This window comes from Ursus arctos, unplaced genomic scaffold, assembly GCF_023065955.2.
Source record: "Ursus arctos isolate Adak ecotype North America unplaced genomic scaffold, UrsArc2.0 scaffold_23, whole genome shotgun sequence".
Taxonomy (NCBI): domain Eukaryota; kingdom Metazoa; phylum Chordata; class Mammalia; order Carnivora; family Ursidae; genus Ursus; species Ursus arctos.
The window spans coordinates 31258208-31280766 of NW_026622908.1; the positions used below are offsets into that span (position 1 = coordinate 31258208).

The window sequence follows — 22559 nt, forward strand, 5'->3', positions numbered from 1 at the left end:
TGTCTCTGAGATTCAGGAAGGGCTGGCTCTCCATGATTCCCAATGAGATGTCATTGCCTTGAGCCATCCCCCTCCTATGGCAGAGACCCCCAGAGCCCCTGGACAAGGATAATGTGTACTTAGTTGACCCACAGCAGATGTGAACTTGTGGCTTAGGCCTCATCTTTGAACAGTGGCTCTAGGACTTCCATCTTTCCCAGTCTTCTCTTGTTCAGGTTGCTCTGGGACTCATGGATCCACACTCATCCAGCTTCAAATGAAGTCTCTCTAGTCCTGCCTCAGGGCCTTTGCATATGCTATTCCTGACATCTAGAATGCTTTTCCTCCAGTTCTCTCCATCCCATCTCTTTAGTCCAAATGCCACCTCTTTAGAGCAGCCTCCTGACCACCTCAAGTGGGACCCCCTCTCATTTTCTGTTTCAGACCTTTGATGTCTTCATAGCCCTCATCCCAGTGTAAAGCTATGTTATTGGCTTATTGTCCATCTCCAGTGAGAAAGCAAGTTCCATGAGAACAGAGACCCTGTCGGTTCTGTTCATTGCCATAAACCTAGCCCAGTGCTGTGGTACAAAATAGGTGCTTAATATAGTAAAACTCCATCATAAGACAAGAAGCCAAGTCCAAAATTTTCAGTCACTTAAAATGTGAAGTCATGTTATTTCAGGAGCAATGAAAAGCAACATTTTTCTGTTGGTCCATACTGTCACAAAAAGCATGACAGTAAAGATCATGGAAACTTACCACATGCAGGCAGTCACTTCTTTACCAGCTGTCCTGCCCTGAGATAAGAGTTTTGCTCACCTTTATTTGAGGTGGGCCCCAGGCAGAGGACAGAGCCAAGTTTGGGTTGCCTTGTTGTGGACTTCGTTCCATTTCAAGGATTTACTGTCTTTGTAGAGAAAATTACTTCAGACTAGAGCAGTCCCTGTAAGAGAAGGGGAGAATGTTTTTTTTAAAAGACAGGCCTGAGTATTCAAGAAGTGTATTGGTAACTCCAGAGGGGTCCTTGGGGTTCTCAGGATCCTGGCCTGGCCAGCCCAGAGGGTGATGGGGATGCTGGATCCCCCAAAATTTTGCCTGTACCCCAATGTATGATGAGGTCCCTCCGGCTTCCCTGGACCAGCTGGGGCTCCGCTTGGTCGTTCTTCAATACATGCAGCCAGTCCTTTAACAAATGGGCACTGAAGGAGCGCTTTCCTGGTCACTATGCATAGCGATCTCCAGCCACTGACAGCCAAGTGAGAGAGAGAAAGAGGGAACCACAGTAGCAGCCCCACGGGGCGCCGGAATGGAGCAGAGCAGGGCGGGCGCCTAAGGAGGAGCGTCCAGCCGAGATGGAGGTCATAGAAGGTTTCTTAGAGGAGGCGACCTGGCACACTCCCTCCCTCATGGCCCCATCCCTACTGGCAAAGGAGTTGCTGGAAGGCGCTCTCTTACTGAGCCCATAGACGTATCATTGTCCCCTGTGCAGATAAGACAGCGGAGTTTAGAAAGGAGGCAGGGATCCCATGGAGTGAGTCAAGTTGGAGAGAGAACCATCTTCTCTCTCTCTTTCTGGTTTGCACTTTGCTCTCTAGGGTGAGGAAAGTTTGGGCTCTCTGATATCAGAGGGGCCCGCCTTCATTCTCACCCACTGCCATCCTCAGAGCACCATGGATGTCTGGAGCATTCGAGGCAGAGCCAGCAGGTTGCCTGGCCTGTGAGAGCCCAGCAGAGGCCCCACATCCCATCCTGTGCCCTGTCCTCAGACTCACTCTGGGATTCTGCTCCCCGGCTCACCTGGGAGCTTGGACCTTTGCTCTATGTAGCTCCCAGGACTCCTCAGGAGGGTCTGTTTATGTCTGGCCTGGCTACTGTGCCAGGAGAGGAGAGGACGAAGGACAGCTCCGCCTTGTGTCTTCCCCTCCCCATGCCCTGTGCCTCCTGCAGATCCTGGTACAGAGGCCCTCCCGGAGCATCCCTGTCTGGGACCTGGCTTGCCCCTGAACCTCCCTCAAGAAACCAGCTCCAGATGCTGGAGAACAAGCTGTTCTTCTGGAAGTCTCTGCGCTCCAGGGGGCAGGATAGAGGAGGAAGATTTGGGTGGAGTTAAGTCAAGACCATGAGCATTGCTTTGGCTGGAACACTGTGTAACCCCCTCAAGCAGACAAGGGAAAGTCAGAATAAGTGGCAGGACCCTTGACCAGGATGGGGGAAAAGGTAAGGGTGGGGGCGTCTGGTTCAGGAGAGGCTGGGAGGCACAAGATATGGTCCAGAACTCTGACCATCACAGAAAATATGTTAAAGGGATTGATTTCCTTGGAATGTCAGAGACTCTGATCTCCATGACCTAGACATACCATATCACCAATAAGGTCAGCTTGACAACTGGGGCAATAATGGGCTTCCCTGCTGCCGGCTTTCGCTCTGCCTCCTCTCTCAGCTCTCCTGGGACAGAGCCCTCATTGCAGCTTCCTTGGCCCTTGGCCCTTGGCCCTTGGTTCTTGGCCCAGGAGCCATTTCACCCATCCCAGAGAGGCTGACACATCTGGGCTGGGCTGTGTGGTCCAGCATAACAGCTGGACAGCAGCAGCTGTCCCCCTTTTCCCTTTCCAAAAGAAAAACAAAAATGAAAGCAGCAGAGGAGTAAGGCAGGCTCTTCAGGCCCTCATGGAGAGCCGGGAGGCAGTTTTAAACCAGCCATTGAAGGGACCTGTTTCAGAGGTCAGCAGGCCCAAGCCTTTGCCCCTGTGTGCCCCTCTGCCTGGACCGTCCTCACCTCTCGTCACCCCATTTCCCTAAACTCAATTGTGTGACCTTGGGCAAATCACTTCCCTTCTCTGGGCCTTGGCTTCCTCATTGCTGAACTTGACTGAGAATTCTTTGAGAGCAGGAATGTCAGACAATTATTTTTATCTGTTGCCTAGTTATAGCTATAGGGACTGAGTGCTGAGGAAATGCTTATTTATTGGATGGATGGATGGTTGGATGGATAGATGGGTGGATGGATGGATGGATGGATGGATGGATGGATGGATGGGTGGGTGGATGGATGGATGGATGGATGGGTGGATGGGTGGATGGGTGGATGGGTGGATGGGTGGATGGGTGGATGGATGGATGGATGGATGGATGGGTGGATGGGTGGATGGGTGGATGGGACTGAGAATTCTTTGAGAGCAGGAATGTCAGACAATTATTTTTATTTGTTGCCTAGTTATAGCTATAGGGACTGAGTGCTGAGGAAATGCTTATTTATTGGATGGATGGATGGATGGATGGATGGATGGATGGATGGATGGATGGATGGAAGGGTGGATGGATGGATGGATGGATGGATGGATGGATGGATGGATGGATGGGTGGATGGGTGGATGGATGGATGGATGGATAGATGGGTGGATGGGTGGATGGATGGATGGATAGAAGGAAGGAAAGAAGGAAGGAGTGGGGAGGGGTGATGGATGGATAGACGGGTAGATGAACAGATAGTGGAAGAAAGGACACTTCTACACTTCCCAGCATTAAAGCTTTTTTTAAAGTGGATTATTTTTTATTGAAATAGTGAATTTTAACCTAAATTCTACATCTCCCTTTCACTTTACCATAATAGCCTTTGCTATCATAAAAGAATATATATGATGCGTGCATATGAATTATAAAGGATAATAAAATAGATACATGTGTACTCACTACCCCAGTTGAAGAACTAGGTCCAGCTCTGAATATCTGGGTCTCTCAAAGCTGCATGAGTTTGGGGGAGCAGTGTGCTAGAGAGACCCTGAATCCACTGCACTCTGGACAGATGCTGAACAGGCATGTCCTGAGACCTGGTGCCTCCTCCCACACCCAACCTGACCAGACAGCAGGTCCACAGGTTAGATTGCTAATACCTCCGAAACACGGGGGAGCTGAGCCATACCTGAGGTGGGGTGTGATGGCCATTGATGGTCTCCTGCAGTGGCTCAGACCTGGGAGCAAATCTTGGCTCTCACCATTTGTCGTCTGTGTGAACTTGGGACAGGTGCCTGAACCTCTCCCAGCTGATTTTCCTCATCCATAAAGTAAGAGCGTAGAACATAGGGTTCTTATGAGGGTTCTGTTAGATAAGGCCTAGCACAGTGCCTGGCACATAGTAAAGCCTGCATAAATCATGGTCGTTGCTACTGGGTTTATTCTGATTGTTGTTGTCATGGCCTGAAAGGAAGGTCCCCAGCGTTGGCCAGTCCTTGGAGGAAGGCTCCAGCTTCTCCATTCCTGTGATGAGCCCTGGTTGTAGGGATTTTATTTCCCTATCTGGCCTCTTGGAAGCTGGAAGGCTCTTTTGAGTAAAGACAGAAGATGCCAGATCCCGTCTCAAGGCTCTTCCTGGGCCTCAGAAGAGGGATGCCCATGGATGAGCTACACTGGGGCCCCAAGTGAGGACCCAGTGTACAGAATAGTGAGGACCCAGTGCACGGAATTTGGGGCCATAGTTTGTACCTGGCTCTGTGCTGGGTGTTGGGGGTGGGGTGTTGGGGGTGGGGCAGCAGAAAATCAACCTTGGTATTCCTTCAGCTACCAACATTGTCATGTGTGCTGAAGAGCCCGGCAGAGTTTGGGTTCAAATCCTGATTCAGCCTCTTACTAAATGAATGAACCTGAGGAAGCTACTTAACTTCTCTGTGCCTCAGTTTCCTCAACTTTAAATGAAGGTACTACCTTATCTTCTGAAAATTGAATGAGACACTATATGGAAGGAGCTACAACAGTGCCTGGGACATAAATATTAGCTATTATTACTATTATTATTATTATTATTATTATTATTATTATTATTAGGCATACTATATGCTAGGCCCTCTGTGAGGCCCAGCAGAGGGTTCAGGGATGAACTCCATCCTGGGTCTTACCCTCAAGGAAGTAAACGTTCAGAAGGAGATATGGGTCCCATTATGCCTACTTAGAGCTCAAGGCTTGATACTAACCAGAGACCCAACAGTCTGTATGGGCTACAGCAGTTCAAGAGGGACATCAGGTGGTACAGGTGGGTGACCAAGGAAGGCTTCCTAGTGGAAGTAGCATTTTAATTGGGCCTTAAGGGATGATAGGAGTTGGAATGAGGAGATCAAGGGTCAAGGCATTCCAGACACAAGGAATGGTATCAGCAAAGGCCCTGGGGCATTAGAGTTCACAGCAGTTTCGAGGAGCTGGGAGTGGTCATCCAACTAGGATGGAGGGAAGAGAAAGATGAGGGTCTCTAACTATAGTGGTAAGTTGAGACACATGTATAACAGACCTGGAATGTCATGCTTAGGAGCTGGGAGTTTCTTCAGCAGGCAGGAGGGAGCCAGTGATAGTTCTGAGCTGGACAAAGTAGTGGTCCCGGCAACTCTGAACTATCTCAGTGCTAGGAGGTCTAGGGTCCATTAGGAATCAGCTGTCAGCCTGTCTGGATGATGAGGGACCCTCCCCAAAGGGAGAGAGAGTTGTGGGCCCTCCCTGAGTCTGGAGCAGCCTGAGGCAGTAGCTAAGCCCAGGTCCCTTCTTCTCTCTGCCTTCCACTCTGTGCCCTGATGTGACTCTCACGCTGGGCCAGGAGTACCAGTTCCCATCAGGCTCTTTCATCCGCAGCCCTCGGGCCAGGCTGACCTGGAGAGGCCCAAGGCAACTCCACCCTTGCAAAGGAACAGGCTTCCCTCTTCAGGGCTGAAAGCTCCAGCCTGAACCGCGTCCTTCCTCCTGGCCCAACCCCAGGGCCCTAACGGGGTTCTCCTACCCCTCCTATAGCTCAGGACCCTCCACTCTCAGGCAAGGCATGTCCCTGTAGGGCCCCAGGGCTCTAGAAGGATCTGAGCCCTCCTTCTGAGGCCAGCCCAGTCTGGCACCCTCACCTCCTTGGCCATCCCACCCATCAGCTGGGACAAGATGCCCAGAGCCCCTTTCATCATCCTCCCAGAGAAGAGGCCCAGCCCTGCCCTCTGCTGCCCCAAGGCCTTCACCCCTTCCTCTCCCAGAGCTGCAAATCAGTTCCACATTTGGGATCTGGCATGCACTATCTGCTCAGAACTTTCCCCTCCCAGTTAGCTCAGGCTCCCATCTCCCCCCCCACCCCACATGGTCAGCCCGTGGGGTCTGCAGAAGGGGAAGAGCTCCTGCCTTCAGTGACCTCTTCAGAGGTCTGAGAGGGAACTAGGCTGTGGCAAGGTACCAGAGGGACTGTGGACAGGACAGCCTCCCGGGGAGAGATGAAAGAGAAAGGGTAGAGGGGGTGGGGCGGAGGCAGAGCTTGAGCAAGCATATGAGGGGATGAGGGGCTGGGGGTGGTGAGGGAAGGAGCGAGGTAGTTCCCAGCTCAGCACATTCCTGAGACATCTGGACGTGCTGGAAGGGCCCCAGCTGGCCCGCATGGCTGTGGCTCCAGCGTCTCTGCTCTGTGATGTCAGGACCCAGCACTCCCCCTCCTCGCAGAGTCCCACTGGCCTGAGGTCCACCTTGAGGCTGAGTGCCGTGGGGTCTCCTCCCCAGACCCCGCATCCACAGCGAGCAAGAACAAGGCCGCTGAGGCCTTGGAGGAAACGCCTGCCCCAGAGGAGGGCCCAGGCATGGTGGTAGGAGGCCCACACCAAAGACCCAGGGGTTTGCCCATGCAACTGACTCAAGGAGATTGCTCTTTGAGGCTGATGCCAGCCCCTCCCTTCTCCTTGGAAGGGAGCTAGAGACAGAGGCAAGTCTCTGGAAATGGCTGCTTACCTCAAGCTGTGTGATCGTGAGCAAGTCCACTCCCTTCCCTGGCTTTCCGGTTTTCTCTCTGTAATAATAATAATAGGAACAATAATAGCTCCACATCAGTGAGACCCTGCCACGCGTCCTGCATCGTGGCAAGCACTTTACAAATGTCATCATTTGTTGAAACCTCATGGCAACCTAGTAGCTAGAGATCAGTACCCCCATTTTAGAGCCGAGACGGGGGCTCAGAGAGGTTCAGAAAGTTGCCCAAGGCTACGCAGTAGGTAGCAGAGCCAGGATGGAACTGGATCGGTCTGCTTCCCTTGCTCTTGACCATTGAACCACATGGCCTCTGTCAGTAAGAGGGGACAGACCTCATGATGCCAGAATTCTTTTCAGCTTGAAAATGGTGATGATTTTTTTGGCTATCGTGGGGCTCTTCAAGAAGGGCAGGGGCAGGCATTAGTCACACACTGGGTGGGGGAAGGAGAACAGAGGCAGCTGGCTTTGAAGCCTCGGATGGGTCTGGAGGCTTTGGAGGTCCCCTCCCTTGGAGTCCCAGCGAGGTCCAAACCCCGGAGGCTAGAGCCACAGCCTGATCCCCAGCCGAACCCAGGGGTCCCACACCTTCCCTGAAGGGAAGGAGTAAATAAGGAGAGAGAATGCAGCTTCTTCCAAAAATAAAACCCGAGGACAACTCAGACAGGCCGGGACAGCTGAGGAAGCCAGAGGCCGAACGCTGAGTGCACTGGAGAGAGGGAAGAGGCCAAGGGAATTCCAGCCAGAGCCGGGTGGCAGGCTCCAGCTGCGGAGGGCGTCCAGCTGGCCAGGGGCCGGGAGAGCAGCTTGGCCGGGTGGCCATGGGGCTCTGTTGATACTCTGGGGCCTAGTCACACCCCGGGGGCAGCTCCTGCGGCACTGAGTGGGACTGTGGTCCCCAGGAACTGGTCTGCCTGGGGCTTAAGAACAAAAAGGCCTTGGGAAAGAACAACCTGGGTACAATAGGCCCCACTAGGGAGGAGCTGAGGGAAGGCGGCCAGGAGCACGGAAACTCTGCCTGCAGCAGGAGCAAGCTGGCACGGAGGCGGAGTTCAGGGCAGGCATTCCTGGAGGCTCAGCTGCAGAAAAAACCCTTGGTCCATTAACACACTGGCACATTCCTTCATTCACCCACTCATTCAGTCCATCAGGCAGTCACTTGGCAAACACCTGAGCACCTACCAGGTGCTGGGACCAGTGCTAGGCTTCGGAGCTATACCTGAGAACTGGACACAGCAAGACAGAGGCAATATGGCGGGCTCATCACAGGCTACACTAAGGCACTTGGAGACTATGGTAAGGGCAGTAGGGAGTCATGGATGGATACTGAGAGGGGTAGTCACATGAGTCATATTGTGTTAGAAGATTCCTCTTAACGGAAGGTGGAGAACGCTCTGGAGACGGATCAGAGTTCAAGCCTTAGACTTACCTTCATCAATGGCGTATTCACACCACGAGTCAGAAAGCTTTTTGTGAGCAGGAATTGGGATCTGTTCATCTCTGTAGCCACAGGGCTGGGCACGTAGTAGGTGCTTCGTACATACTGAAAGAATACGTAAGTGATGAATAAATGGATGTGAGTAGATGCCCTTATTCTCCAGAGGTCCCCAGTGCCAGACCTGCCACTTAGTCTCCAGTGTCCTGAGCTGTCCCACAGGGATCCTCTGGCCTCTGTGTATGGACCAACATCTCCAGCAGCCAGACCGTGGGCTGCTGTGCCCTCAGTGGTGCCAGTCACAGCTAATCCCAGCCCTGGGCGGCGGCATTCACTGCCACCGCTTCCTCCTGCCCAGACAGTACCTGGCACTGACCTCTGGGTTGGGCCACAGTACATGGGCCGGCTGGTCAGAAGATGCCAGGGGCTGGCCAGGAACCTGCAGGCCTACTCTCCACTTTCCTGCGGGATCTGTGGCCTGGCCAGGAAAGGGTTACCAGTGTCACGAGAGGGAACTGGAGAGCCACACCCACAGGGCTGGGGTCTACCGAGGAGGAGGAGAACGAGGAGAACGTGCATGCCCTCCCCAGGCCCTCCAGCACACAGAAGCAGCCTGTGGTGGGAACCAGCCTGCACTTTCCTCTCTCCCTTCCTTTCTCCAGCACACGCAGGGAAAAACTCAATCCCCTGTGTTGTTCCCTCCTCCAGTCCCAGCCCTCACTGTCCCAGCCCCAGGCGAGCCTGGGACTCCCAAAGCTCCCTCGCTGGGGGTCATATGACTCAGGCGTGTGGGTTGGCGCAGTCAGCATTTAGTTCTCTGGTGGTGTGACATGTTGTGTGTGTTCGAGTCTGAGGGTGCAGGACCGTGTCTGACCGTCTCTGGGGTGGCTGCCCGTTTGTGTGTGTGTGTGTATATAGGAGAATGTGTGTCCGTCTCATCACACCTGAGGAGCGTGTCCTTGTTGGGGCTGTATTAGTGCCTGCCGGTGTCAGCCTAGGGGAGCCCCTGAGCATGTGTGTGCTGGGCTGTATGTGGAATGTGTCCAGGGATGTGGATCTTACTTTGTGTGGTATCAGAAAAGTGGTGGTTCCCTATGTAAGAAGGAACCTCACAGCCCATGACTGTGGAGTGCACACACACGTATGCACACACATACACACAGAGAGAAGCATTTCTGCTTATTTGGACTTGGGCTCTGTGGTGAATAGTTCGGTAGGGGGAAAATATGAAACCTCAGCAGCTGCCTTCCCTGGGCCTGTGGGGAATGGGGGTTGAGAGTGAGGTTGGAGGTTGGAACAATGTGCCCCCCTTCACCCCCATGCCCTTGCCAGGAAGGCTCAGGGACTGGCTCCAGGGACTGGAGAACTGGCTCCATCCCTTCCCAGTCCCCAGGGAGGCCAGGACAGAGGAAAAGAGCCCACTCTCTGAATACTAGTTCACTTCACCCTGTCCCTGCCTGCTGCCCCTGCCTCAACAGGAACACAGTCTATAACAGATGGGGAAACTGAGGCCTGGCAAGGAGACATCACCTGCCCCTGTCCAGGTCTGCCCCAGAGCACAGCTAGATCTTGAACTGGGGCCTCCCGAATCTGAGTCCAGGGCCTTTTCCCCTTCACAGGAGGACCTTTGATTCTGGCTCTGGGAAGGGGAACCCAAATGCCCGGATGGTGATACTTAAGGACGGGGAAGGCCTGACAATTGAATATCCAGGGGCCCACCTCCCCTCCCCTAAGTCCTTCCCTGGTGTCTCTTGAGCCTACCCACCCACCCGCCCCCCACACACACACACTCAGGGCACGGCACTGACTCAGACTGGTGGCCCTTCAGCTTGAAATGGGGTCGATTTTCTAGTGACCACGAGGCAAGTAACCGTCCCGGAATGTATGGGTCAGTATGGGGGGGGCAGCCTGCGGGGGAGGGAAGGGGGAAATATGAGAGGACTCTCCTCCCATCTCTTCCCAGAGCTCACTCTCGGAAGGAATGTCCGGGCTCGGGATTCCCCCCCACTCCTTATCCCACAGCTCAGCCTGGACCCACTCTGGTCTCCTCCCTCCTTTCCGCAAGCACAGATTGAATCAGCGCCAGCGAGGGGAGAGACAGAAGTCAGGGCCCGGGGTGCACGCGCCGTGGGGCCAGGGGCGGAGGGAAGGGGGCGCTCTTAGGCTACCCCAGGTCCGGGTAGAACCTTCTCCCACACACTTCTCAGCAGGCAGCTGCACTCCCAGAGCTTTTCCTTCTCTGCACTGACCCCAGTGGAGAAATTACGGGAGGGGAACTGAGAGGAGCTTCAGAGGGTCCTGTTACGGCCCCAGGAGCGTACTCACTCCCCGCACGACCAAGGACCCGCTGCCCCGTCAGTGCGCCCTCTGGTAGGACTGTTCGCAGAGGGACGGAAGAGGCTGAGCTGGAAGAGCCGCGAAGGAACTTAAGAATTGCTGCCGGCCTCCCCTGCGAGCCGGGGACGTCCGAGGAGACCCTCCCTCTCCACTCCCCCCCCCCCGCCCCCGCCCCCGCCCCCGCCTCCGCCTCGCTTGCTCAGGGGCCGTGCAATTCATAAGGGTCTTGGGACTGCGTGGGGCTGCCGGCCCCCTGGAAACTCCAAGGGGCCGTCCCTGCCGCTGCCCCAAGCGCGGAAAAGGACACTCAGCTGGACGTTGCGCTGCGGGCCCTTCCCACGCCCCGGCCGTCTGCGAAGCTCAGAGCCCTCCTCCGCTCGCGCCCCGCCGCCGCCCGCTGCCCGCAGCCGCCTTCCATTGGCCGGGAGCTCCGCGGGTCCCACCAATGAGCAGGCCGGACTCCGGCGCGGGGCCGCCCCACAGCGCGCCGGCGTTAACCTTTGGCGGGCCGCGTGCGGCGGGTGGGACCCGGTGGTTCTTTACGTTTTTGGGGCAGACCTGGCTCCGGCAGCGGGTGCCGCCAGGAGAGGTGTGCGCGGGCGTAAGAGCAGGAGAGTCCGAGACCTCTCCGAGAGAGAGAGAGAGAGAGAGAGAGAGAGAGAGAGAGAGAGGGAGAGAGAGAGAGAGAGAGAGAGAGAGGAGCCGGGGCCGACTGCGCGTGGCCTCCAAGAAGGAGCTTATATTGGCATGACTGTAGGAAAAAGTCTTTAACGAGGAGGGAAACAAATCATAATATTTCCTTCTCTGGCTTCCCATCCCGGTTGCCTGGCAAGGCACCCCAGAACGCTCACCACCCCGGTAGAACCCTATCCCGCTCTGAACGTTGACCCACGACTCCCTGCCATTTATAGATTACCCCCCCCTTCCTCCCCTGGGGCAATAATTCACTTCGGATAGTCTTGAAACCTCAGCTTTTAGCCTGTGAACTGGAGGTAGAGCTGGGTGTGGTTGGGGGTGGGGGGAACGCGGGCATGCTGGAGCTAAGTAGGCCTGAGATCCCTAGAGTGGGCTTTCCAAGGTAGCGGGAGGGTGGGTGCTGTGGAAGAAGTGAGAGGACAACAAGGAGAAGGTGACCCCCCCCATTCCTGTGCAGTTTCAGAGCTTCAGAGGACCCCTCCCTAAACATCAACTCCCTGTGTGACCCTGGGTAGGTGGCTTTCCCTCTCTGGACCTCAGTTTCTTCTTTAGGAAATGGGGTGGGGGTAGGGAGTGAGGACCATGGGCTTTCTTAGGTGTCTTCTGTCTCTCATGTGATGATATAAACCAACCATAAGTGAGCTGCTTTGAGAAGCCAGGCACCAGATAGAAATAAGGCTACAAAGCTCTCTGAAGGGAGTCCCTTCTGGCATGCTCCCACAAGCAGGAGGTTGGCCTGGAGCTGATGAGACATGCCCACCATTGCCACCAGTGGTCCAACCAGCACACAAGGAAGCCCTGAGCAAAGAGGACCGGGTTTTCTGAGTGTCCTCCACCCCCACCCTGCCTGCCCCTTGGCCGCCCTCCCCTTCCACTTGGCTCCCACCCTCTGGAAGCTCCATCCTGCTGGGCCTTGGCTGCTGTTTCCAGCAGGTGGGGGCTGCTCACAAAAGGGGGCCAGCTGAGCTCCCTGAGCAGGTTTCTGTGGGCACCCCGAAAGGGGTCTCTGAGAAGGACCTGGCTCATCTGCCTGGAGTTAAGGCCTTCAGGGACCCCAGCCCAGACTGGAGGAAACATTTCTCCTCTCCCAGGCCCCAGGAAAGGGCTTGGCAAACCCTTATCGCCTGAGAAGCAGCTGCTGGAGGAATACCTTAGTGGCTGACTCACTGCCCTCCCTTCCTTACAACCCCCTCCCACTGGGCCCCACACCAGGCCTCTGAGAGACCCTGTGAGAGAGGGCAGGGGCAAAGCTCCCCCAGCTGGGCTGGCCCAGGCCCTGCGGAGGGTGTAGCTAGCACCGTCCTGCCTGGGGCTGGATGGATGGTTGGGGGGGGGGGTACTCTGTAAATGGCCTTAGTGTGGGATCATAGTTATTCTTAGAGATGTGTTTAGTACTGGTATCTCCTAGTACTGCCTCACCCCGGGCACTGATGAACAATTGACATAATGATGGCATTGCCCTCTGGGGTGCAAGGCCATGTCCCTCCACCAATAGTTACCATGGGCCAGGTGCTAGGATCCAGCAGGTGAATGAGATACAGACCCTGCCTCAGGGAGTTTTCAGCCTGGCAAGCAGGCAATTCTTGCATGGAGGAATGTCTGCTACAGTGGGGAAGGACTGGGCAATGAGGGGTTGTGGACACTTCTCTGTTATACTTGGCTTCCCTGGGCCTCAGTTTCCCTATCTGTCAAATGCAGATATGCAGCTTCCTTATCTCATCAGGTAATCATGAGGATTAACAAATCATGCATATGAAAGCACTTTGGGAGGTTAAAATCACAGTAAAAATGTAGGGTAGATAAGTTCTGGCAAACTGGGAAAAGGGGAAAGAGTACCTGAGTCAATGGGCTTCTGCATTTTTTTTTGTCCTTGATTCTTCATTCTTCAGCTCAGCTCAGGCCCAGAGTTTTGCAGTTTTCATACTAATAATGGCTAACAACCATTGAGTACTCACTACATACTAGGCACCATTCTGCTACATGAATTAATGGGTGTGTGTTCTACGTATAAGTGGTATTTGTACTTCACTCATTTTACACTGATAATCCTAGAAGGTGAGTATTAAGCACCTAACAGATATTTGATCTTCATGACAACACTGTGAAAGAGGAACTATTATTTCCCCTCTGCAGATAGGGAAACTGAGGCATGGAGAAGTGAAATAATCTGAAGCTTAGTCTCAGAGGGCTTGCCTGTTCACCCCTTCGGGACTGGGGCAGGCTTTGAGTGTGCCATGCCAGAAAGGGCCAACAGCTGCAGACCTCGACCCCAGAAGCCAGTCGCTAACCACTCACCAGGCTGGACTCCAGGACCTGAAGCAACCCCCCTCCCACATCTCTTCCAACCCACCAGCAAATGCATTCAGTCAGTAAATAATGAACAGCAGTACATTTCCTTACATGTGTATCATTCTTTAGAGAGAAAAAAATAAGCACCTACTGTATACCAGCCACCAGGTGCTTTATTAATAATAATAAGAGACAATGTGTGTTGAGTAATTATTATGTACCCAGGGCCATCCTCACAATAATCCTGACAGAAACTGTTATCATCCGCACTGTACAAAAGAGGAAATGAAGCAGAGAGAGGTTAATTAACTTTCCCAAGATCTCAGAGATGAATATTTTTCAGACTTTTTTGTTTCTAAGAAATGTATTTGATTCATTACCGAGTCCATACACACACACACACACACACACACACACAAACACACACACACAGCTGGGACAAGAACCTCACCAGGTATTTAGTTTCACTATGTGAAGTGCAGTCTGGTATTTTCTACTCTTATTTTTCTGTTTTATTTTCTCTTAAATCCTGGTTGTGACCTACTGGATGGATTTCACAACCCGTTAAATGAGTCACCGACCCACAGTTTCATCAGCACTGAGTCATAGCTAGAAGTATCAAGGCCAGGATTCGAACCCAAGTAACACGGCTTCAGAGCCGAATCTCTTGGCATAAAGACCGTCTTGGAAAGCAGAGAGTCTGGAAGCACGAGGACAGGCGGGGACTGTGTTAATGAGGGGAGCGGAAGCCTTGATAATCCCATCACTTTGCACTCCAGCAAAAGATACCAAAGTCACCAATATTGCCTTTGGGATGCAAACTTGCTGGCACAGACACTCTTTAGTCTTCCCATGAAGTAGGGCGGACGGAGAAACAGGCTCAGGCGGGCTGAGCGATGGAACCAAGGTCACAGAGCCAGAATGAGAGAGCCCAGTCTTCTGTCACCTGGTCTGGGGATGCTATTGCTCACCTGGAGGATAATGACAGTGAGGCTGGAGATGGCAGCAGGGGTGGAGGGAGAGGTGCTGGTGACAGCAGTGACGGTCATAATAGAAATAATAGTGGGTCCTGGGGATATGGGTGGTGGCGATGGTGGTGGCATTAATGAGGCCGGGAAGAATAATGGAGCGGTTGCAGTGACGGTGGTGGTGGTGGCAGGCCTGGGAGCCCCCACCACAGCAGCATCTGCGCCCCTTTCCCAAGCTCAGCTGACGCGCCCATCCCCCTCCTCCTTCCCTAGCACTTCCCGGAGCACCTGGACCACTTTGCGGAGAACATGGAGGACTTCTCCAACGATCTGTTCAGCAGCTTCTTTGATGACCCCGTGCTGGACGAGAAGAGCCCTCTACTGGACATGGAACTGGACTCCCCCACACCAGGCATCCAGGCTGAGCACAGCTACTCCCTGAGTGGTGACTCGGCGCCTCAGAGTCCCCTTGTGCCCATCAAGATGGAGGACACCACCCAAGGTAAGAAAGGGCAGGGGACCCAGGACAGCACAGACCCAGAAAGCCCAGGAGGGGAGGAAGCTTTTGACGGAACGGGGGGGGGGGCACTGCAGGCTGAGACGCCCAGGGGCTCCCAGAGGAGTCACCCACAAACACCTCTCAGAGGAGTGCTGCCTCCTGCCCTTTTGTTCTGTCTCATATCAAACCCGTATGGACACTGCTCACCAGGGGGTCTTACTGACTTAGATCAGTGGTGTGCGAAGGGTGGTTCCTGACCGATGGCATCACCTGGGAACTTGTTAGAAACGCAGATTCTCAGCCTCATGCAGACAGGCTGGATCAGAAACCCTGGGGGTAGGGCCTAGCCTTCCAGGTGATCCTGATGCATGCTTGGGCTGGAGAACCACTGACGCAGAAGAGACAGTGGGGGCAACTAAACCATAAATGTGGACAAGTTTCTGAGACTCCGAACCTTGCCACCTCCTCATACTGCACTGTCCTCTGAAATGCTACCTGGGACAGATGCCTGCACCCTAGTTTTATTCCCGAAGGTGGGGTTCTCTGAAGCTCCCCTCCAACCAACCCCCCCACACACACCTTTTAAGCAAAGGACCATTTGAGTCTCTCCTCTCTGGTAAACAACAGACTCCAGATCACACCCCACCTAGAAATGGTCCTTTTGGGTGTTTTCTCAAAAACAGGTGGTCTTGACCCTGTCACATTTGTCTAGGTGATCATGGACACCTCTCAACCTCTCTAAAGCCTCAGTTTCCTCATCTACAAATGGGAATAACAGTAACTATGTCTGTAGTACTGTCTGGTTTACAAAGTACCTTCGTGTTAATTGTCTCATTGACTTCCCACTACTCACGGGTGCGGTAGGAAATCAATCACTTTTATCATAATCCCCATTTGTCTGATCAGAAAAATGAGGCTTCAGGAAAGCCAAGTTGTTTAGGTCACACACACAGTAAAATGCTTGGTAGGGACTAGGGAGCAAGCAAGCCCCTTGGTGCTAAACCTCACACCCTTGCCACCACCACTGGACCCGCAGCCTGGAGGGTACTGGGTGTGGACCCAGACAGGCTTCGCTGTGTGTCCTCATGCCACCTCCAGCTGCAGTGTGATCTGGAGCAAGTTGCTTCAGCTCCCTGGGCCTCTGTTTCCTCAGTTATAAAATGAAGATAATATATGTGTCATAAGAATTCTAGCCAGGATTTTCAAATCTATACATAAATACCCAGTTTAGTGCCCAGCATGTAATATATAAGAAGAATTAGTGGCTCTTTTCATGGTGCATATAAAAGTCCTGTCAATACTATAGTGGCTAGCACAATGAACAGCATTTTTAATTCCTCTTTCTCTTCAGAGGACAGTGGTCTTGAATGAGTTTCTTAATATTCTCGTCTACCAAATGGGGAGAATAATGGTGCCTGCCCCATAGGATTATTGGGAGGGATAAAAGAATTCATATGTAGCGGGGGCTGAGGGCCTCACTCAGCTCAAGCAGTGTGTGCTGCTTAAAAGGGTCTTTGAGATTCTCCAGGGGCAGAGATAGGCCTCTGCACCGCCCCCCCTCACCCCTGTGAGGGCAGGGATAGCATCCCTCCAGGGCCGTGGCTGCAGAGGTCTTAGCTTCCCTGCAGGCCCTGGCTTCTCAGCCAAACCTCTGGAAGTCATGTCAGCACATCCTCAGGCCTCACCCTGGGCAGGGGCCGCATGTGGGGTGGACCCCCTTCATCCACCCCCTCTAGGCCAGCCCAGCAACTCCTCGGCCACCCCAAGTCTATTTTTAGAGCAATTTGTCTGTGGGCCCTTTGCAGGGGCAGCTTCCCGGAGGCCGGACAGCTGGCCCTGTAATTTGGGAAGATTGTGGGTGTTCCTGGAGCCCTGGGGCAGCCTGTGGCCCAGAGCTGGGGCGCTCAGGCTCCCAGCAGGGTGGGGCCTAGTCTCTGAGGTGGGACCAGGCACCACTGACCCCCTCTCTCTACCCACAGCAGGCCCCAAAGGCCAGAGCCCCCTGGCCTTTCCCTTGCACGTTGGCTGCCTAGACCCCCGCCTCACCTCACCACTGCCTGGGGCTTGCAGGGCTGACTTGGGGTGCAGGACTGTAGGCACCCAACAGGAAAAGAAGTGATGCCTGCCAGCCCTGTGGCCCAGGTGAGGCAGGAGCCTCATTAGGAGGGCAGGAAGTGGGCACTGCTGCCCTGGGAAACTCGGACATCACACCTCACCGCCCACATACCTTCCCCACCCCCACCTCCTCACCTCCCCCCATCCTGTCACCAGGTCCTGTGGATTCGCCCCTCTAAATTTGTCTCCAGTACGTCCCTTCCTCTCTATCCCCACTGTCACTTCCTTTGCTCAGGCTTCATCTTCTCTCACTGGACTATGTCACCAGCCTCCTGCAAGTCTCCCCGCCTCCATCTTGCCTGCAGTCAGGCCCTTCTCCACATGCATGCACCGTGATTTTTTTTCGACATTACAGATCTGAGCGTGGTTAAAACCCTTCAGTGCTTCCCCATTACCTTTAGGACAAACTCACAGCAGTGAGCCCAGCCTCCCAGGCCACACTACCCCTGCTGGCCTCTCTGGGCTCACCTTCCCCTTCCCTTTCCATTCCAGCTGCACTCAACTGCTTGCGACTCTCACTAGGTCCCCAGCGCCTAGCACGGGGCTCAGCAAATGTTCACTGAAGAGCAATCGTTGTGTGAACGGTAGCTAGCATTTACTGAGCATTGACTTCTTATCAGGCACTTTTGCAGATGAAGAAGCTAAGGCTCAGAGAGGTTTAGCAACTTACCTAAGGTCACACAGCCAGTCAGGACGGGTCCAGATCTGTTGTCCACACCTGCTCTGTGAGCTGCTAAGTAAAGTAGATGCCCCACTTCTTCTGGCCCCTGCCTACCTGCCAAGCGCTCCTCTCTGCCCTTGCCTGCCTGTACCCCAGCATCTCTCTTCAGCCCAGTCTAGAGCAGCTCCCAGAGGGAGGAGGGTGGCAGAGCCCTCTGCTCAGGGAGTCCCCTGAGCCTGGTCCTGCCCCCTTCCCCAGACGTGGAACACGGAGCATGGGTGCTGGGACACAAACTGTGCTCCGTCATGGTGAAGCAGGAGCAGAGCCCGGAGCTGCCCGTGGACCCTCTGGCCGCCTCTTCAGCCATGGCCGCTGCTGCCGCCATGGCCACCACTCCGCTGCTGGGCCTCAGCCCCCTGTCCAGGCTGCCTGTCCCCCACCAGGTGAGCCTGGGGACTGTTTCCAGGGGCTGGCGGAGGGAGGCCGGGTGGTGGGTCTCTGTGGGAAGAGGCTGCCAAAGTCCTGTGTAGCCCGGGGCTGTGTGAACTGGGAGCAGTGTGACCCTCGGGGCTGGACCAGGCCTCTGCCTACCCCTTGGGCTGCCCCCTCACCATCCTAGGATGGGAACAAACCGTAGTACCCTCGGAGGAAGCTGGGGCCCCTCACTGTGCGCAGAGGGAAGCTGACAGGGACCCGGGCAGAGCTGGGAGTTGGGGGCCCGGTGCAGGGTCTCAGAGCCGGAGAGAGCACAGGTCAGATAGCTCTCTCAAAGTGTCGGGATTTTTAAAAAGAAAGACCAAAGCGAGAATACAACAGCTGTGCTATATTTCAGTTGTATATGTTCGTGAGATCAATACTTTTTACCTCATACGCTCAGGCCACCCCCCCCCCACCGCCCACCATGATACTCAGGTAACAGCATCCAACTCTAGATCTAACAGCTGAAGAGCCTCCTGGGAATGAGAGGCCCAGACTCCGGGCCCTGCCTGGGTCCCAGCTCAGCCCTCATTTGTGCTCTGGGCATGTTGCCTTCTCTTTCTTCCTCAGCTTTCTTATCTGTAAAATGGGAGCCTGAACTGCCTCTAAGGGGCTTCACACCCTGAGTCTACAATATCAGGGCCGTCTTCAAATCCCTGGATTCAGGGTTTGACCGCCTCTGCCCCCTGCTGGCCACACGTCTCATCTGATCAAAATGTATGTGGCCAAAGGCCAAGATCAGCCCCTCGGTACCCGCCCCCCCACTGACCCAGAGGACCAGGGTCAGCTGCAAAGGTGGAAGATCTTTTGTGACCATATCCAAGACTGGCTCAGCGACTCCTCAGGCCTCACCAGAGAGCAGGGGAAGGTGCGGCAGCAGCAGCAACAGTCAGAGTCTTCGGAGGTCGGGCACATGCCTCAGAGAAGGAAATTGAGGCTCAAGGAGCTAAGCGGCTTACCCAGATCACACAGTCAGAAATAATGAGCTGCAGGGCACCTGGGTGGCTCAGTCAGTTAAGCATCCCACTCTCGATTTCGGCTCAGGTCATGATCTCGGAGTTGTGAGATCAAGCCTGTTTAAGATTCTCTCTCTCCGTTTCTCTCTTTCTGCCCCTCCCCCACCTCTCCCCCCTCAAAACAAACAAACAAGCAAAAACACCCGCACACACAGAAATAATGAACTGCATTCCAAACTTGGCCTCCAAGCCCCAGAAGCCCACACTTCCCACTCTAGTGAAACCACGTTTCCCTCATGGAAGGCACAGGAACTAGAAGTTGGCATTGTCAGTAATGGGCTGTGTGACCCACCCTTCTGCATCACAGTACCTTCTCTGTCACTTGAGGGCTGAGCTAGGATGTAGACCAGAGAGTCTCCAAGGTCCCTGCCAACTGGAACCTTCTGTGATTCTTACTCATCTGCCTACATTGGTGATTCTGTGTCCCACCCACAATATCATGGCCTCTCTTTGCTGGCTGTGGACCCAGAGGGGAGACTCGGCCCTGAACGCCAGCACCCAGTAACACAGCGCCTTCCACAGAGAGAACACCACTTAGATGCATGTCGGTAATCATGGGTGGGAAGCCATGCGTGTTCTTTTTTTTTAAATTCAGTTAATTAACATATATCATTAGTTTCAGAGGTAGAGTTCAGTTGTGTATAACACCCAGTGCTCATGACATCACGTGCCCTCCTTAATGCCTGTCACTCGGTTACCCCATCCCCTCACCCCTCTCCCCTCCAGCAACCCTCAGTTTGTTTCCTATGGTTAAGAGTCTCTTATGGTTTGTCTCCCTCTCTGATTTCGTTTTGTCTTATTTTTCCCTCCCTTCCCCTATGCTCCTCTGTTTTGTTTCTTAAGTTCCACATATGAGTGATATCATATGATAATTGTCTTTCTCTGATTGACTTATTCTGCTTAACATCATACCCTCTAGTTCCAGCCACATCATTGCAAATGATAAGATTTCATTTTTGATGGCTGAGTAATATTCCATTGTGTATATCTACCACATCTTCTTTAGCCATTCATCTGTCGTTGGACATCTGGGTTCTTTCCGTAGTTTGGCTATTGTGGACATTGGTGCTATAAACATTGGGGTGCAGGTACCCCTTCAGATCACTACATTTGTATCTTTGGGCATGTTCTTGATGTCCTTTCTGGAACAGCAAGTTAGAATACAAAGAAATAGGAGTGCATGTTTGTTTAAAACATAAATCTAGCTCTGTCAGTCCTTTGTGATACAACCCATCAGGGACTCCTTATTGTTTCAAACTTTTTTGTCTGGTCCCTTTCTACCTTCTGCGAATCCTACAAGCACCCCCACCCCACCCCCTAGCCAGGCCTTCTGGTCTTATTTCCTACCACCCCTTCCTGACACATACCCCTACACTCTGGATACCCTGAATACTCGCAGTTTCCAGATCTGGCCATGCTCTCTAGCCTCTGTGCCCTTGCAGATGCTTTTCCTCTGCTTCGAATTCCTTTCCTGTCACTTACCACCTGCCCTGTCCTTTATCTGGAATATTCCTATTTATACTTCAGGACTCCTTTCAAAGTTCAGCTGTGTAGAGAGCTCACCCTGCGCCCACCAGTTAAGGCCTTCTTCACCTGTGCTACTGTTATCAGTCACTGAACAGTATAATGTGCCAGACATGACTTGCCCCTTGGCAGCCCACATCCCAAGGCCTGTGATGGTCAGCACAGAGCAGCCTCCACCAAGAAGATGGCTTTGGCCTTGGAGGCCACAAGAAGCCCTCTTTCTCCAAGCTGAAGGTCTAAACTACACTAACTACTTAGCCATCATTCTCTTCTCTTAGGTCTGACTTGGCTTCTCGAAGCCTGAGAACTTGCCTCTTCTCCCTCTGCGCTGTGCCCAGAACCCTGAGTCCAGCCACCTCCTTAATTGTGCAGAGCAGACTGCCAGACTCAGGGAGGGTAGGAGGTTGAATGGCATGGTGGGAACAGCCCCAAGGGCAGCTGATGGAACTGGACCTGTCTCTTCCTCAGGCCCCAGGAGAGATGACGCAGCCGCCAGTGATCAAAGCAGAGCCCCAGGAGGTGACTCAGTTCCTCAAAGTGACACCAGGTAAGTGTGTCCAGAGAAGAACTCTTCCTCTCTAGTCATGGTCAGACAGTATCCCAGCTCCCTTGTCTCAGCCCACTCATCTCCCTCAACAGCCCCCATCTCTCCCCAGAATATCCTTTTCTCCATGCCCTGCACACTTTCCATCCTTCCAGCCCCTTCTTACCCAGTCTACAACTGTCATCTCTGTTATTGACACCCTCACCCTGTTAGCTAATCCCCCTCCCGTCATTCACTAATGGAAGCCCACTCTATAGCCACCCATCCATCCATCCATGCATCTTTCCACCCATTTATCCATCCATCCATCCATCCATCCATCCATCCATCCATCCATCCAATAAGAGTTCATTTGGCATGTCTGGGGAAGCAGAGAAGACAGTTCCTGTACCCAAGTAGATCACAGAGTAGTGAGGGCCAATTTCATAGCAGCCATATGGATTAGAGATGGCAGATTCCCCAGGAGGCCTTGGAAGCACATCCCCAGATCTGACAGAGAAGGGAACAGAGGAAACTTCTTGGATTGGCCAGAAGGAGAATAGCTAACTGAATCTTTCCAACCCTACCCCATTAATTCATCAAACATTCATTAAGCATCTACTATGCATCAGGTCCTGGGCTGAGTAGCACAAGGTTTAGAAAGATGAATAAGACCCAAGCTTCTCCCTCACATTGCTCACTCCCTCAGAGAGAAGATTCACAGAAGGTAGAAAGGGGCCATCGTGAAAACATATCACCTTGTAGAGAGCCCTTCAATCTGCAAAGCATCTTCACATACATGAGCTCCTTGCGTCCTCACGGCTTCCAGCAATCAGTTCACTCCCTTTCAACAGGGAAGTAAGGCTGGGAGGGGTTAATTAATATGACTGTAGGTCACACACTTGGGGCACGTGACAGCAGAACTTGAACTCAGGCTCCCTGACTCTGCGTTCCAGGCTCTTTACATCATGGCGTCCTTATGAGGCAAATCGAAGTCCATGGAGGGAGAGAGGACTCATGCAGGGGGCAGTTTGGGGTGGAGTCTGGAAGGAGGTGGCTGTTCCTTCTGAGCCTCAGCCCACTCTGCATGATCTGGGCATTCTGTGCTGTCCTGCAAGCTCTCCCTGCAGCTAGGCTCTCGGTCCTCCTCGTGGCTCTGCCCAGGTTGTTCCCTGACCACCTGCAGCCTGTCAGTCTTCCTGATACTCTGGCCACAGAGCAGCAGCGGGGGAGCGGGGGGAGGCTGGGGACCACAGGGCTCCTGGCTGGTCTGCTGAAAGCCCAGTGCCTGCT

At 53.6% G+C, this 22559-nt stretch overlaps 1 protein-coding gene and 1 long non-coding RNA gene across 2 annotated transcripts in view; one reads left to right on the forward strand and one right to left on the reverse strand.

The window, feature by feature from the left end:
• Positions 1 to 22559, forward strand: part of CREB3L1 (cAMP responsive element binding protein 3 like 1) — a 35370-nt gene that overhangs the window by 4369 nt on the left and 8442 nt on the right. Inside the window, exons 2-4 of the mRNA XM_026512030.4 lie at positions 14725 to 14953; positions 17985 to 18169; positions 21212 to 21290. Of these exons, the coding sequence (XP_026367815.1) occupies positions 14725 to 14953; positions 17985 to 18169; positions 21212 to 21290 (493 nt within the window). The remainder of the gene's footprint in view (positions 1 to 14724; positions 14954 to 17984; positions 18170 to 21211; positions 21291 to 22559) is intronic.
• On the reverse strand, positions 661 to 9002 carry LOC130544665 (uncharacterized). Its single transcript, XR_008961117.1, has 3 exons — positions 8156 to 9002; positions 6712 to 6769; positions 661 to 925 (listed from the first exon to the last, which is right to left on the reverse strand). It is a non-coding gene; the product is annotated as an uncharacterized LOC130544665 (long non-coding RNA).